The sequence below is a fragment of the Hippocampus comes genome, unplaced genomic scaffold (assembly GCF_001891065.2).
Source record: "Hippocampus comes isolate QL1 unplaced genomic scaffold, H_comes_QL1_v1.1 scaffold156, whole genome shotgun sequence".
NCBI classification, from domain to species: domain Eukaryota; kingdom Metazoa; phylum Chordata; class Actinopteri; order Syngnathiformes; family Syngnathidae; genus Hippocampus; species Hippocampus comes.
Window position 1 is genome coordinate 1,015,723 of NW_017805744.1, and position 15,454 is coordinate 1,031,176.

Sequence of the window (15,454 nt, forward strand, 5' to 3'; positions counted from 1 at the left end):
AGAAAACATGGTTCTGTTTATTTACAGTAGATGACTCAGAGCATTTGAATGCATCAACACCAATGGAACATAAAGCAAAGAGAGGATGTACAGTATTAAAAGTAAGCTTCAGCATAAGAAGGAGAACATTTAATTGTGTCTCTTTGCACCTGGAAACTTTTTCCTCTCGTTTGGGGTTTCCTCCTCTCTCTTTCCTTTTCCTTCTTTACCTCTATCTCTTTCTTCTTCCTCAACTTTCCTTCCTTTTCCTCCCTCCGTTCTCGCTCACACCGCCGCCACCACCTCCTCTCCCTGGAGTTCGCTTCCTCCTCCTCCTTCACAACCAGTTTTTCCATCCCATCACTAAAATCCTGGATCAAGATAGTGGGCACTTGGATTTTGGCCGTGCCCCTCTCTGTGTACTTTTTCGGCTGCCTGCTGAAAAGACTGAAATGTTTAGCAGGCTCGAGAGGTTCGGTCTGATGATCGGTCTGCTTTGGAGGTTCGGCATCTCTAATGCTTTGACCGGGGTCGGTGAAGAGCTCTTCCGACAGGTGTCGCGTTAACTTTGAGCCGCGGGGGGTGGAGGACTTACGGATGCAAATGTCACCAGACAAGTGGGGAGTCACATTCACAGAGGCTTGTTTCAGGCTGGGAATTATTTTCCTACGTGCTTGTTTTTGTTCAGTTGTGTTGTTACTTTCTGTCTGACAGCAAAGAGAAGCGCTTCCCTGGGACAAGCTCCTGTCAGTCACCGTAACAACATTCAGCTGCCTGTTGACAGCTTCAATAGACTTGTCCTGATCCAATTCAGGCCTTGTTTGGAGCTTAGACGTTGCAATTTCATCAACTGTGTCTATCTTAGTAATGCTTTTCACTTCTGACTCTGGCTTTGTGGCATTTATGTTTAAAGTTACCTCTTCTGGAGGTTCCGACTCCATCTGACTTTGTGTCTTATCTATCGAGTCTTCACACTCGTCTATGTGGTCATTTAAAAGCTCATCTTCCGGGACTTGGTGAGAGGCGTGCTCAGCAGCCAAAGGAATATTTTGAGCAACTGTACCGTGGGACATTTCTCTCATTGCACCTGTCATCTTTACAGTCTGCTTCTTTGCATCTGAGTCTTCTTTTAGTTTTTTGACACCTTTGTCCTCCGCTGTCATGTGCAAATTCACCTCATTGCATCTTCTGCAATCATTTGCTCCCAGTGAGCGATGCCTTGAAACTCCACCTACGGCTTTCTGTACTCTGTCGTTCTCCCCTCTCCTCCACCTCTTGTGAAGCAGCGAAGGCGACAGCGACAGGCAAGATGCCGAGCGGGCTAGAGGCACAGACAAGTTTCCCGTCACTCTCTCTTCCCTGTCCAGCTCCGCCCGGTTGAGTTGAACCCTCTCCCATGCCACGCGGTATCCATGGCAGCGACGTCGTGGATCAAAGGTGGACGAGGGTCTGTCTTTTCTCCACTTTACCAGCTCCTTCTCTGTATGTTTCTCCAGATCACTGGAGGTAAGTGGCACAGCACACACCTGCAATATAAACATATTTATATCTCATTTGTAAGGGTAAAAATGTTTGTTGATGGCTAGTTCAATTGTACATCACATTAACTCCTCTCTTTAGCGGCACGCTAATGAGATGAAGAGTCAGATTTAGTTTTGACAAACACAGCCAGAGAGATATTAATTTACACCAACGTCGTGCCCGAGGGCACCAGGGAGCCCTCAAGGACCATATGAGTAGCCCACGGGCCTCATCTAAAAATCACTCACCAACGATGGGACACTGTGACTTTCGAGGAATGACCGTGTATTGGCCATACCTCTGCTATGAAGGTGTCGTCCTCTTTTTGGACCTCACACCTGACATCCCTCAGCCTCTGCAGAGTCTCCATCTGGCCCTGACACTGCTTCCTCTGCTCTGCCCGACCCAACACTCGACGCACCAGCACCACCGCCACCTGCAGTAGCACTCTCACCCCTTGTGGGTGTGATGGGTGGCCACAGAAAGTCATCTTAAGTGTCTTATTTTAGAAGAAAATCTAGTCATAACACAAATAAGATTATGCATTTATTTCACATTGTTAAAGAGATAACATTTCAAAAACATGTCTTTGACATTATTTTGATAAAACAACTCAAACATCAAGAATTAAGCTTTCTCTAAAGGACAAAGCAAAAAGAGTGTTGCTTGTGGCATCCTGGTGCCATGGAACTATGTTGAAGTGAGTTGTACTTTACCGCCGGCTTGTGGCATCTATAGTCAATTATAAACCTTTTTGGCCAACGGGAGGGGTTCACTGGATTAAAAATTTTTCCAGAGACCCAATTGCTTGTATAAAAGTCAATAAAAAAATCCATCGAGTGTTTTGGTGTTCACCTTTTTTTGTTTTTGTCAGTGTGAGACAGGGACTTACCATTGCAGAAAAACAAGTCCCACACTCGGAGGAGAGCGTTGAAGGGCAGGTGTCGCGTGAACAAACACATCAACCAATCGGTGGCGAACATGAGGGGCTCCACTGCATGGCGCTGCAGGTGTTTGTACGCAGATGGACACGTCTTTTTCAACACCCAGGTCAGCACGCTCGCGTCGAATAAGACTCCCTCCTGCATCACACTTGCAGTTCATATCAAATGTCCAAATTGGTCTGACAAGTATTATTTATATACTACAAATAATGTATATTTGCTCCTGTATCTTTTCCAGCAACATATAGTCAGAGGCCGAACACTTAGATACACTTCCACCACCACCACACATCACCATGATTTCAGCAGTATGTGTTTTAGCTCACAACAGATCGGGAAAGACTGCTAAACAGAGCACACTCACCAATAGAGGACTGTAGTAGCCAGGTAGGTAGTACTCGCTAATCTGGACCAGACACCAAAAGGCCTCCTGCCAAGGTTAGCTTCCATCAGATGACATCAAAAATACATTTGACCATTTTTGTGTAAATTAGACAATCATAATTGCGACTACTTCTGCAGGCATGTTCATCAGGAGAACAGCAGCCACTGGCCCTTGCGCCTGACAGTAGCCTTCCTCTGGTTGGTACTGAGTGTATGCCTTGAGCACCCGGAACAGACCTTGCTGCCTAAACACACATCAGACATGATTACGGTCTAATAAAATTGCCTTTGACAGCCTTCATGCATTCATATCTTTTCTCCATACCCATGTCCATCCTTGGAGAGGAACATCTCGTGGAAAGGAAACTGTCGGTCCAAATCCTTGTCGATAATGTCCACCCACTTCTGCAGCGCAGACTGTGAATCCAGAGACTGACCAAAAACAAAAAAAGCCAAGTAAAATCAACTGAATAATAGCACGATCAACTAAAAGATAAATTAATGAGTGATTAAGTACAGTATGTGACTTGCAATGTTAAGGGAATTTAAGTGGGTTTTTAGATCTAATACATGTTCGCGGGGCCAAGCACCAGGTTTAATGTTTCCCCAAGCGTGGCATATGGTGAGCTAAGGGTTAAACGACTAAAGATTTTGGGGGGATCGAGTATAATCTGTTGAATGCTGAGTCAAAAGTTGGTTAAGCAGTGATGTCATTGACAATTTTTCAGCACAATAAAGTGCTCCCCCCAAATTTTTGTGCTAGTCACATTTCATGTAAAGACATATTTTGAGAGAATTTTTTTAAAAAGCGAGTCAAAAGTCATTTGTAAATTAACCAATTGACAAAGATGCCAAGAAACGTGATTAGCAATTCAGCGATTTCAAGCTTTTAACGACAATAGGGAGTCGTAAAGTCGACTCCTTCACGAATGGGTTCAACCCCCATGGGAAGCATTATAGGGGTCCCAAACATGAGCCCAAAACTCACACAGCCATCTCCCCCAGGAAATTAGAAATGAAAATGTCTCTCATAACAGGTCTCAAGGACCCATGCCTGAAATTGATCAGTAAGTCTCCCATCTTGGCCTGGAGCAGCAATTTTGGGTGGAACCATGCAGGTTTCGAAGCTTGACAAACCCTTCCAGGGGAAATTGAGCCCCAGTCAGAGGCAGGTATGCCCGATAAATGGGCGACACGCCATCGCCAAGCTAATGTGGATGGAGCATGGTAACATGGCTAAGTTTCAACATCGTTTTTAGGATTTGCCATGAAAATTGTTCATTGCTGCATGTTGCACAAACTTTTGTCTGTTTAAATTAGGTGGACATGTTTTTTTTTTTTTTTAATACCTGGAAAAGTTGTTTGTTGTGGTTCATCCTATTGGTGGCACCACACAGCAGAGGCCAACACCTGGCTCGGAGAGAACTCGGGATGCCTTTTTGACACTGCACTTTGACCTGCAGAAAGGTTGTACATGTTTCGATAGACAATAATCTTTGACGGACACAGTATTGTTGACATTTTAACTTTCTACAAGAGCAAAGATAAGCTTGACTGCTTCATCCTGATGATTTGGAGATTTTCATCACACCAACACACCATGTTAGTCTTCTTTAAGAAGATGGTCTGCCATTGGTCCATGATGTTGATCCACTTGGCTTCCCTCTGCCTCACGAGTTGAGGATGTGGGCCCACCATCCTGATGAAAAACAAGTAAGTGGAAATTTCATTTCCCTCTGCAATAGCATAAAATGCCAACTTGTTAACAATCAACACATAATCACCAAAAATTACAGAAAAATGACACATTCTGGCATCTTTGGACTTTTAGGATCCAGTAATGTTTAAATTAATTGTTGTTACTATGAGCGCTAAATGGCCACCACATCCCACAATGCAGTGCAGCTTTTGCATTGTGTTGCATTGTGGGATGTGGTGGCCAATTTAGACAAAAAAAAATAAAAATACAACACTTGAAGGATGGAGCCAATATTGTGTATGAGGCGCAAAAAAAGCACAAAGTTCTGAGCATTCCAAGGCCATGCTGAAGACTGTTTGTAAACCGAAAATAGTGTGTACCAAACCAGAGATAATTTTTCTTTTCAAGAAAATACTCATAAAACAGGTCATTCTTAAACTGATATTCCACTGTCTATTGATTCCACTGTTTTGTGGACAATGCACGACAGTCTATACCTTGATATGTTGACTTAATATTGACCTATGTCACTACACCGCTGTTGTGCTAGCCCTCGATGACACCAGCCTAGGAGAAGGAACACAATGTGGAAGACCCCAATTTTTACCACAACCATGAATGGTTGATTTAATTATTTTCTGTTGTTATGGCACTTAGCGCCTTCTCATAAAGACCCCAATTTTTACCACGACCATGAATGGTTGATTTAAATTTTTTTCTGTTGTTATGGCACTTAGCGCCTTCTTATATAAGCTGTGATTGCAATAATTTTTATTATCATAAAAAAACATTTAGATGATTCTACAGTTGAATATAGCTAATGCCATCCCATTAAAGCAGTGATTCCCAACCTTTACTGAGCCAAGGCATGTATTTCATATGAGAAAAAAATCTCATGGTATGTCACAAAAAAAAAAAAACAAAAACAAAAAGAAAAAGTCACAAAAAGTGGATATGCTGCAGGATAATTGCCATCTGGTAAAAGAGATTTAATCGGTCTGCCTGTCACTATACATCACTGGCATGGATAAATGAACAAGGGTTCAATATTTGCATGAAATAACTAACTTTCTGACCAATTAAGTGAGATTGGACAATTTGCCGCTGTACCTTATGATCTCTTATGGCCCATTAGTGTCCAAGTCACACGAGTTGAGAATCACGGTATTAAACGAAGGAAGCATGGTACACAATGTTGGTAATTAAACAGTTGTGCAGAGTTGCTGCATGCAGGACTCGTGCGCTATCTACGCTTTCAGTATTGAGCGCTCCAAAAGCAGGACAGGAAACAGGAAAACCACACGGCAGCAGTGTTTTGGCTCCATGGTAACAGGTTAGGGTGTCGTCAGTGAGGAGTATGAAAACAAATACAAAATATTTCTAGTATATAGACTGCATTCAAGTTCAACTTCGGTTCCACATCTAGTGGTTGACCTTTAATTTTGTTGCTCACTTCCATGAAATGCATATTGTATTGCTAAACAGTTTTAGTTGCCTTTTGTGGTCAATAGCAGTTGGTGAATGGAGCTAATTAAAATGTAAAGTAAAAATGATGGTAAGAGGACAATGTGAATTTCAAAGTCAATCCACCAACCTAAAAAAATGCTTGTCAGGTCAAGGGTGAACTGTAGCCACATCCCGCTGACTTTGTGCCTTTTGATTAATTTTCAATACCCCCAAGAAAATGTATGTGCGGGGCAAGAGGGGAAAGGGGTGTAATCATGTTTCCTCTATTACAGTTGGCCCCCAAATACTTGCGGTTCAGCACTGGCAAATTCACTTATTCGCTGTTTTTGTTTGTTTGTTTGTTTTGGGGTTTTTTTTATATATATATATATATATATATGAGATAGATCGATAGATAGATAGATATTTTTTAAATTTATATGCAGTTTTGTATTTTTTTTTTCAATGCAATAAAAATGGGAGTAAATTACACCCTGACCTGATCGCTACTCCCCGTGAATCCAGGGGTTCTACCATATAGTCTTGAATTGTAATATCACTATCGACCACTAGATGGTAAACATAGATTGGTTGCACTTGCACAGGTCTTATTTATATCGGTACTCTCTGACATGACGAAGTGAGTAGGCCTAATCATTTTTGGCAGATTTGACATACAGGATAAACATAATACCTCATATTAATATTTTGAGTGAGGTTTTTTTTTTTTTGTTAAAAATGCACAAAATGAAAATTTGCATTTAACATTGGTTTCTTTTTCATCAGTTTTTTGTGCCGTCCTCAAAGGTAATTTTTTTGCAAGAAAATCTTTTGCAGTAGAGAAAAAAAACAGTGTGTGGTCACTTCGTTGTTTGCTTTAAACCCTTTGTTGTTTAACAGTAAATCTTTTATACATACATTGAGAAATGTATTGGGGAAAAAGTAAATGTTATTAAGAACACATATTTTAACGTACTTTGTCCGTATTTAGAGTGGTATTTTTTTCATACATCTGTTTCGGAAGTACGTGGTCCTATGTGCCCCCCCTCCCCTTCCACTGATAAAAAAAATTGTGGCCCCCACCAGGATTTAAGTTGCCCATCCCTGATCGAGGCAAACAACCATTCACACTTATATTCACACCTAAGGACAATTTAGGGTCTTCAGTGGACTGAACATACATGTTTTTGGATTGTGGACGAAAGCCAAAGAAACACACAAACACATGGAGAAGATACAGGTAAGAGTTTCACCTCAAACCTCTCCACTGTGAGGGAGACGTGTTCACCACTAGATCACTGTGCTACCCTCAATTTCAATGTTTCACAATGAAAATCATAGCTATCAATCAATATCTAATGAACGGTGAATCAGAGGTGAAGCTACCCACAATCACAAAGGGGGAACTGCTTACCGGGTTTCAGATCCATTTGACACTATGAAGCCAAAGCGGTCTGTCTGAAGTTCAGGACTGACCTCTGACCCAGCATTAGATCCAAAAGTGTCCTCATCATTGGACATCTTTGGATCTGCACAACTTGATGTCCTCAGCATTTAATGGAAGGTGAGATGAGAGATGATAAAACTGATTTCAGCTGCATTAAAACAAAATAAAATAAAAATAAAGGTTCAACTTTACACATGTAACGTTAGATTACTTCTCACCTTCTAACTAAACAACATCTGGTTGAAAAGGTTTGTTTGACATACATTTAAATGGAATTACCTTCTCGCATGTCCGTCCTGTTTCATCACCGCCACCGAACTGAACATGTGTGTGTTTCTGTGGTGGTGGAAAATGAACAACTTCCTCTTCTCTCTGCTGCCATCTCCCACTGTTACTGACTCATGGTGTTGTCTCAAATCTACTTCTCTGTAACTAAACCACGTAGGCTTTTATGGAAAATAAACTTGGCTGAGGCATATTTATTGCTGGAAGATGACACATTCATCATGACATCAGTGTGAGTAACAATGCCCCCCCCCCCTTCCCCTTTTAGATAATGCTAATTTTGCATACGATAATTACCTCTGAGGAAGAATCCAACCTGGACCAGGATTCCTTAAGAAAGTGTGATTCATATATTTCTTTATTAGTGCTAGTCCCAGGCAGCACGGTGGTTGACTGGTTACCACGTCCGATTCACAGTGCAGAAGTCATGGGATCATGGCCCCTGTGTGGAGTTTGCATATTCTCCCCATGCCTACCTGGGTTTTCTCTGGGTACTCCGGTTTTCTCCCAGATTCCAAAAACATGTACCGCAGGTTAATTGAACACTGTAAATTGTCCCGAGTTGTGACTGTGAGCGCTAATTGTTCTTTATGTATTCCTGTGATTGACTGACAACCACTTCAGAGTGTACCGGCCTGCTGCCTGAAGACAGATGGGATGTGCTCGAGGACGTCCGTGACCCTCGTGAGGATGAAGCGGTTGAGAAAATGGGTCTTGCGAGTCTCAAATAAAGCACAAATTACCGAGGGCCATGAAATGCATCTTAGCCTGCAGTGCGCATGACAGTTAACGTTGTCTTCCGGTAGGAGCTCAACAGACAGCAGAGGTAAGCTTCTTCAAAGGTCAACATACGCAACATATGAGTTAGTGCTTGTTCATTCAGAGAAACTCATCAGCTGTCGAGGGACTAATGACCACTCTTTTGAGCTACAAGAACAAATGAGACGTCCAGTGCTTTTTGAGCTTGTCCTCTAGTTTGCTAAATTAGCTGTTATGTTAGCCTGACAGATAAATAGGCGAATGATGTCTGCAAGTGTTAATCAAACGTCAGAAGCGCAATCGTACTAGTAAATCACTCTCCTTTTTCTGAAATGTGCCCTAATTATTATTTTTGTTCAACTAGAATGAGCTCAATGTGCGCACGATTACTTAACTTGCAAGTGCGTTCATATAATTGAACTGATACGACATTTTAGATCATACCTCGGCGGCTTTAGCTTTGCCATGGTGGGGCACATTTAGCGAGTTGAAGACTGGGCACAGTGATTAGTCCAATGTTGTGGCCGAGGCTCTAAAAATAACACGTGAATGCTTCCAACACGTTTTACCACCATTATTCCGATGTACCTAAATGCGGCACCATTTTGGCGTAGAATCAGGGATTGCCTTCAGGTGGCGCTGCCACAACACTACAAGTTGTGTCAGGAAAGTTCCACGACTGACGGCACAAAAATATTGCAAATGCAAACTGCAAGCTACAGGTTTTCCCCGTTCTCAAGAAAAGCAATATACAATATCCCATATTCCATTTCTGGGGTATTACTGGATTTGGGGGAAAATCATCAGTTGTGGTGTGCCATCGATATAAGTATTTAAAATGTGTAAATTACACTCAGATGATAATGTTGTTGTTGAGGATGATGATCTGAGAACATTCTAATTGTATTACTGAATTGTTGTAATTAATAGTGCACCCGAGTAGTGTTCCAAAATCATTTATTTGCTTGGCTAATGAGTGAAGTATGTACTGTATATAAATCCCAATATAATGAGTAGGGAGTGACTGAATGATTCCAAACGCAGCCAAGGTCTTATTTAAAACTGCTTTTCAGATGTCTGCTTCCCTGGGGCTACGTCTTCTCTATTGCTACTCCAAGACAGGTACTGCCTATTCAACTGTTACATTCTTAAGTACAAATAAAGACGTACCGTAATTAATTTGACTCAGAAACCATTTTTTTGTGTGTTTGAGGCACGTTGGGATGCACCAGTGTACGTCCCTTCAGCGTCGGCCTGCAACGCAGTGGCTTCAGTGAGTCCTTCAACCAGCTAACCGATTCATGTACAATATTGCATTTGCATTCACGCCATGTTTTAAATGCCTTTCACTAATTACAGAGTATGTTAATGCTGTGGAGCAGCCGACAGACCTCAAGTCCATCACTGACCGTGCTGCAACGACTCTACTATGGACTGAACTCTTCAGAGGTTTCATATCCCAATATGCTAACATGATTCCCCCCATTAAAAAAATAAAATAAAATAAACCTTTTGAATTATATTTAGAAAGATCGATGTTGACCATCCAGAGTTGAGACAATAAAATAATCAATTTAGTGTTTCCTCCCTGGGTAGGATTAAAAATGGGAGAGGAAGTTTTTCCTCAGTCTGTCTGTGGAGCAGGGCAGCGATAGCAGGATGTTGCTGAAGCTGCTCTTTTGGAGATGGTGCTGTGCAGTGGATGTTTTGTGTTGTCCATGAACAAGCTAACAAAATATTTACCTGGTTGTTCACTTGCTGGGTGGACAGGCACTGCAGAGACCCAGCTATTTGTCTACAAGCGATTGAAAAGTAACTTTTACATAACATGGCCTATTTAATTCAAACTATTTGGGCTCAGAGACAGCATTTCTTTGCAAATTCTGAAGGACTCCACTCTTGATGGTATAATACCCTGACTGTTATGTTGCTGGGTGCCCCTTGTTCCCTCAGGATTGGGTATGACCATGAGTTACCTCTTCCGTGAACCAGCGACCATTAACTATCCCTTTGAGAAAGGTCCGCTCTCCCCTCGCTTCCGTGGGGAGCACGCCCTCCGTCGCTACCCCAGCGGGGAGGAGCGCTGCATTGCTTGCAAGCTCTGCGAGGCCATCTGCCCCGCTCAGGTAAACATGATCATGCACAGTTTTGTATCTGTAGAGTTTCCTTATAATTTGAATTCAGAAATTCATGAATGACATCAACATTTTTTTTTTCCTTTTCTAAAAAGGCCATCACCATTGAGGCCGAGACTCGAGCTGACGGCAGCAGAAGGACCACACGCTACGACATTGATATGACCAAGTGCATCTACTGTGGTTTCTGCCAGGAAGCCTGCCCTGTGGATGCCATTGTTGAGGTGGGAACTTTATGGCTTATATGAAATATGATGAGGTACATTTGCAAAATTGAGCAAGTTTGAGTCTCAAAGTCGAGTCAAACTGTAAAAATAAGAGATGCTCAGTTTGGGTAGGGAATACAGGGTGGTCGATTATGACTATTCATTTCTAGTTGTTGTGGCAGTCATATTGTAAGGTGTTTTAGATATTTGGTCCATCGGTGTTAGAAACAGCAGTGTGAGGCAATGTGGAGCTGAACTGCTGCCGTTAATCCTGAATGTCTTTGACTTTGTTAATCAAAAATGAGAGTTGTATTTTCTCAGGGAGAATTTAATGTTGCCCTTGAATTTGATCTCAAATGAGTGGGGGGTTGTATCGGTCGATAGTGAAAATTGGCTATTATTAGACAAGGAAATTATGTAAACGCGGGCAATGACATTAGGCGTAGAAAAAAAAGTAGTGTGTTTCCGGTAACCCGACCGACCGAGAATTTCTACGTCGAAAAAAAAAACTTTACGGTCGGCATTTTTTTCAAACAACTCTCTACATTTTTGTGTAGAGGGTTTACATCGGTGCAAACTCTCGCGATATTCACGTTGAACGCGAGCGTCGTTTGCCCTGTCGTCTGTCAACAACATTGAAACGTGGCGGCGGCCGCGATCTCCGACGACAGTTTAAACCGCGTTTTCTGTGTTACAGTCGCATGCTCGCACCGTAATGTTAAGAAAATAGCATCCATTGATGTATCGAAAAAATTCAGCGAACTATTTGATGAACACCACGGGCCTAGTAAAAACCGAGGGCGGAGGAGGACGGCGGCGGAGGCGGTAATGTGCGCATTGCCACCGAAATCTACTGGAGAGCATCGACTCATATTTTTTTGTGTTCTGTCAGGGCGGTGAACCTGTGCGGTGGAATCAAATCAGGAGAATACAAACTATACGTTGAGGCGGGTGGAAAAAGCAGAAACGAGTCCGTGTCTGTGTGCGTTGTCGGTAAGAAACTGAAAAGTTGAAAGTACTCACAGCCTGTACTTGAGTCGAAGTCTCGTACGTACGTCAGTTTGGCGTGGATTCTTTTTCCTCTGCGAAGAATGACAAAGTGCAAAGTGGTCAGAAAAAAAAAAAAAAAAAAAGATTCAAAAAAAAACTTTGTCCGACCTACCGACCCTATGCTGAAATTTCATGTTACCGGAAACACACTATCTTTTTTGTTTGGCCTTAGCATATTAATAGGCGTGCTAAATCCTCTAGTCCATACGTGGAAAGCAGTTGAAGACTTACAGCTGTTCTGTTTTTCCCCAAGGGTCCGAATTTTGAGTTTTCAACAGAAACACACGAGGAGCTGTTGTACAACAAGGAGAAGCTGCTTAACAATGGAGACAAATGGGAGGCTGAGATTGCAGCCAATATCCAAGCTGACTACCTGTACAGATAGACTGCTAGGGTGTAGCTGCCTGGCCAAGCTGTCTGTGTGTGTCCACCATGAAAATATCATTTATCCTGCAGTGCATCAGCGACTGTTGCATCACAAACATTTTCACCTAAGTCCAGCTATAGCCTTTAGTATCTGCACATGTTTCCAGCTACAAAAATAAATAACTTTTATTTTGTTTGTTTTACAGCCACGACTTGGAGAAGCATTATGTTTGTATTTTTCCCGATGCCATGAAAATATTGAAATAAAGTAGGTTTTCAAAATTTGACTGCAGTATTTATTTTACTGTTTGGTTATTAGTGATCTGCAGTTGGCTTACGGTAATTAAAAAGAAAAATATTTATTCATATTATGCTTTATGGACAGTGACTGCAAATGGATCATATTAATTAATTTTGAAATACTGTTAAATTAAGGCTATATGATTGTTTTAGAGGTTCAGGAGAGGTTGATGGTGGAAAAAAATTACACATTTTGAAAAAGTGATATCTTATAGTTTTATAGGGTTACATTTTTAAACAAGTACTACCCTACTGAGGATAAGATGTACAGTACACTACATATAATGGATGGATAAAGATAAATTTGTGGTGACAATTCATTCATTCACAATTCATTCTTTTTTAATGGCCCCCAAAAGAGCATGTAACATCACATGAAACGGCAAAAAAAGTTTGTCTTTGGAAGGATATTTTGCTTCTGTGATGTGTGAATGGTTAAGAGTATTGCCACATGTTAACTCTGCACTGGAATTATTATTTCCGAGACTTTTTCGCCTTGCTTCTCCTTCCATAGTTCTTGAACAATTCAAACCAGTAAGATTCATAAAATTATCATGAAATCTTGGGAGCCATTTTCCACATTGCCCACACACACACACACACACACACACACACACACGCACACGCTATAGATAACTAGATATAATAAATAGATAAAGATATAAATATAGAGCTATGATTGTGTGTGTGTGTGTGTGTGTGTGTGTGTGTGTGTGTGTGTGTGCGCGCGTGCGTGCGTGCGTGCGATTTGAAATATTCTGAAGGGCCCTACCAACGTTGCCCTGTTTTTTTTTTAACTTCCCTAAACATTACGCCCCCCCAAAATACGTCCAAGCGTCACATGCAATGGCGTCTACTCAATTTTCAAGTCATAAACGAAGTGGACGAAAGGACAATGACGTCACAACAACCGTCGTTGCTGCCTTTGGAGGGAGTTTTGCCGCTGGTTGGTCACGTGATAAGGGCGGAAACTGACTCATAGTCCACGCTGAATCTCCCGCGTACGCAGCCATTTACTCTTTCCTTGCTTCGCAGCACCACTGGTAAGTCTGCCTTCTCGTTCCCTAGCGGGCCTCTCCACGTTTGAGGTGTTCACAGAAATCTATGACGTATGTTTTAACCGGCCGCTAAGTATAAATGTGCGCGCTAAGGGTCTGTGTGGCGTTGTCGGTCGTCCTTCGTGCTGCTAATGGAATATTTTTCAGTTGGCCGTTTGTGTAAATGCTAGCCGGGTTAGCATGTTAGCATGGCGTTAAAAGAATGGCGCCCATGCTGCGTGCTAAGGGACTAGCAACAGAATTTGAATGCTTTATCGTTGCTTTGTTCGCTTAAACATCACGAGGATAAAAAAAGACGTGTGGTAGGATCCAATCATCCCCCTTAGATATTGCGGGGTGAGCCTTTTGTCGTCCTACTTCTGCTACGGCCTGAAACTTCGTAGTCTCTTCCACTTCGATTGTTCAGCAAAAGTGCACTTGCGCGTTGGAATGGCTCACAGTAAAGACACGCGCGTCAGCCAGATCACTCGATTGTGGTCATTTTTAATTCTACCACGTTTTCATAGCGTAATCTTCAATTGGCTAAAGTGCGTATGTCGAAAGTTGAGCTAGGCTACCATGGAACATACTAGAACTGGGCGCTGTAACGTAATCGGGCGTCATCTAGAAAATAGCTCCATAAAAGAAAAACTATACATTAGTTTTTTTATGGGGCGGGGGGTGAGTTGCATTTGGCTCAAGTCCATTGTTGTTGGCGCAACGCCGTTCTTTCCTGGCGATCTCTGCATGAAGCCGAGGATGGGGTACAAACGTGCGAATAATCCCGCCTTGTTTTCCTAGTTTTCGCAGACATGTCCCTGGATGAATCTGCAGCGGCCGTATTTAAGGTGCGTTTATTCACCTATTCCACATCTTTATCGTACATGGGGTGTAAAGATGAATTAATTCAGTTACAACTGCTTTGTCTCTTTGATAGCTTGTTCTGGTGGGTGATGGAGGCACCGGTAAAACAACTTTTGTGAAGCGACATCTTACAGGAGAGTTTGAAAAGAAATATGTTGGTGAGTGCTGTTGAAGAAAACCACCCAACTACATGAGACAAACAACCCGTGTAAACAGTTATATTCTTTCCATTGTCTGTTTACAATCTAAATTAAAAAATGAGGGTCACTTTAGCTTCTTTTTTTTTTTTAACACTGAAAAAGAAAAATTTCGTTACTGTGTTTAAGTGACCACCATAGCCAACCAAAACAAATACACACAATTCCTCACTTCATTACCCAGTGGTTGTGAGAATACAAATGTTTGTAGGTGATTTTTTTTTTCCCTCCTAAAGCAGTGTTTCTCGGTGTGGTTCTAATACCACTAGTAATATGCACAAGTATTAGTGCGATGCATTTGTTAAGTGCAGTTCAGTTGTATTTAACTAAAGTACAATGTACATACATGGCAATTTTCCGCGGATCCGCGGAAATCCGCCGTTTTATTTCTTAAATTGATCATTTTTGTGAATCGTCTAAATCCGTTGAGAAAATTTTAGGGGCGGTCAGGTACCTTATCGTCGAGTTTTCACGAGCTCTCCCGAACAGTCTCTCCGTTTTTCCGTTTGTAAACAGCCCTGCGATTGGACGTGTATGAAAGCTTCAACTAATCAGATCACCGAAGGCATTATTTGTTGCGGAAGTCTTAGCTCGATTATAAACGGCCCAGCGATTGGTTAACTACAAGCGATTGGACCAATCAAATTGCATGTAACATATTGTTTTACCTGATTCATGGCGGCCTGTTCGTCTCGCAAATTCATTGTTCTGGGATCGTTTTGAGCGGAATTATGAAATTTTTGACGAAAGATCAGGAGTCTTTAATCCTAGAAATTGACTCAAATGTCAAGAATAAATTCCGATTGGACTGGCTTGACAGAAAAGTCACTGTAAA

General features: G+C 41.9%; 3 protein-coding genes across 4 annotated transcripts in view; 2 read left to right on the top strand and 1 right to left on the bottom strand.

Annotated features, from left to right (window-relative positions):
* Positions 1-7,941, bottom strand: tbc1d10c (TBC1 domain family, member 10C). Of its 2 annotated transcripts, none has more exons than XM_019884256.1 (10): positions 7,700-7,941; positions 7,388-7,568; positions 4,428-4,527; positions 4,178-4,285; positions 3,154-3,260; positions 2,959-3,073; positions 2,809-2,874; positions 2,393-2,504; positions 1,799-1,956; positions 1-1,505 (listed from the first exon to the last, which is right to left on the bottom strand). In XM_019884256.1, the coding sequence occupies exons 2-10, from the start codon at positions 7,525-7,527 to the stop codon at positions 96-98; spliced, it is 2,316 nt and encodes a 771-aa protein (XP_019739815.1). In that variant the 5' UTR covers positions 7,528-7,568; positions 7,700-7,941; the 3' UTR covers positions 1-95. The 2 variants fall into 2 exon arrangements, with proteins under 2 accessions (XP_019739815.1, XP_019739814.1); XM_019884255.1 differs by having other exon boundaries at positions 2,393-2,582; positions 7,700-7,940.
* Positions 7,942-8,464: 523 nt separating this feature from the next.
* Positions 8,465-12,282, top strand: ndufs8b (NADH:ubiquinone oxidoreductase core subunit S8b). The gene is made up of 7 exons (XM_019884418.1): positions 8,465-8,531; positions 9,538-9,586; positions 9,678-9,737; positions 9,824-9,913; positions 10,418-10,590; positions 10,695-10,823; positions 12,109-12,282. Exons 2-7 carry the CDS (start codon positions 9,538-9,540, stop codon positions 12,238-12,240), a joined length of 633 nt encoding a protein of 210 aa, XP_019739977.1. The 5' UTR covers positions 8,465-8,531; the 3' UTR covers positions 12,241-12,282.
* A 1,177-nt stretch (positions 12,283-13,459) lies between these two features.
* Positions 13,460-15,454, top strand: part of ran (RAN, member RAS oncogene family) — a 5,440-nt gene continuing 3,445 nt past the window's right edge. Inside the window, exons 1-3 of the mRNA XM_019884194.1 lie at positions 13,460-13,564; positions 14,360-14,406; positions 14,496-14,580. Of these exons, the coding sequence (XP_019739753.1) occupies positions 14,371-14,406; positions 14,496-14,580 (121 nt within the window). The 5' untranslated portion in view covers positions 13,460-13,564; positions 14,360-14,370. The remainder of the gene's footprint in view (positions 13,565-14,359; positions 14,407-14,495; positions 14,581-15,454) is intronic.

Bases quoted from the DNA above. Each gene is read 5' to 3' on its own strand.
- tbc1d10c (XM_019884255.1), bottom strand. From the start codon at position 7,527: ATGCTGAGGACATCAAGTTGTGCAGATCCAAAGATGTCCAATGATGAG. The intron at 2,583-2,808 runs GTGAGTGTGCTC...AGTGTGATGCAG, and splicing joins GCTACTACAGTCCTCTATTG to GAGGGAGTCTTATTCGACGC. The intron at 1,957-2,392 runs GTAAGTCCCTGT...CACACCCACAAG, and splicing joins GGACTTGTTTTTCTGCAATG to GGGTGAGAGTGCTACTGCAG.
- ndufs8b (XM_019884418.1), top strand. From the start codon at position 9,538: ATGTCTGCTTCCCTGGGGCTACGTCTTCTCTATTGCTACTCCAAGACA. The intron at 9,914-10,417 runs GTTTCATATCCC...TTGTTCCCTCAG, and splicing joins ATGGACTGAACTCTTCAGAG to GATTGGGTATGACCATGAGT. The intron at 10,591-10,694 runs GTAAACATGATC...TTTTCTAAAAAG, and splicing joins AGGCCATCTGCCCCGCTCAG to GCCATCACCATTGAGGCCGA.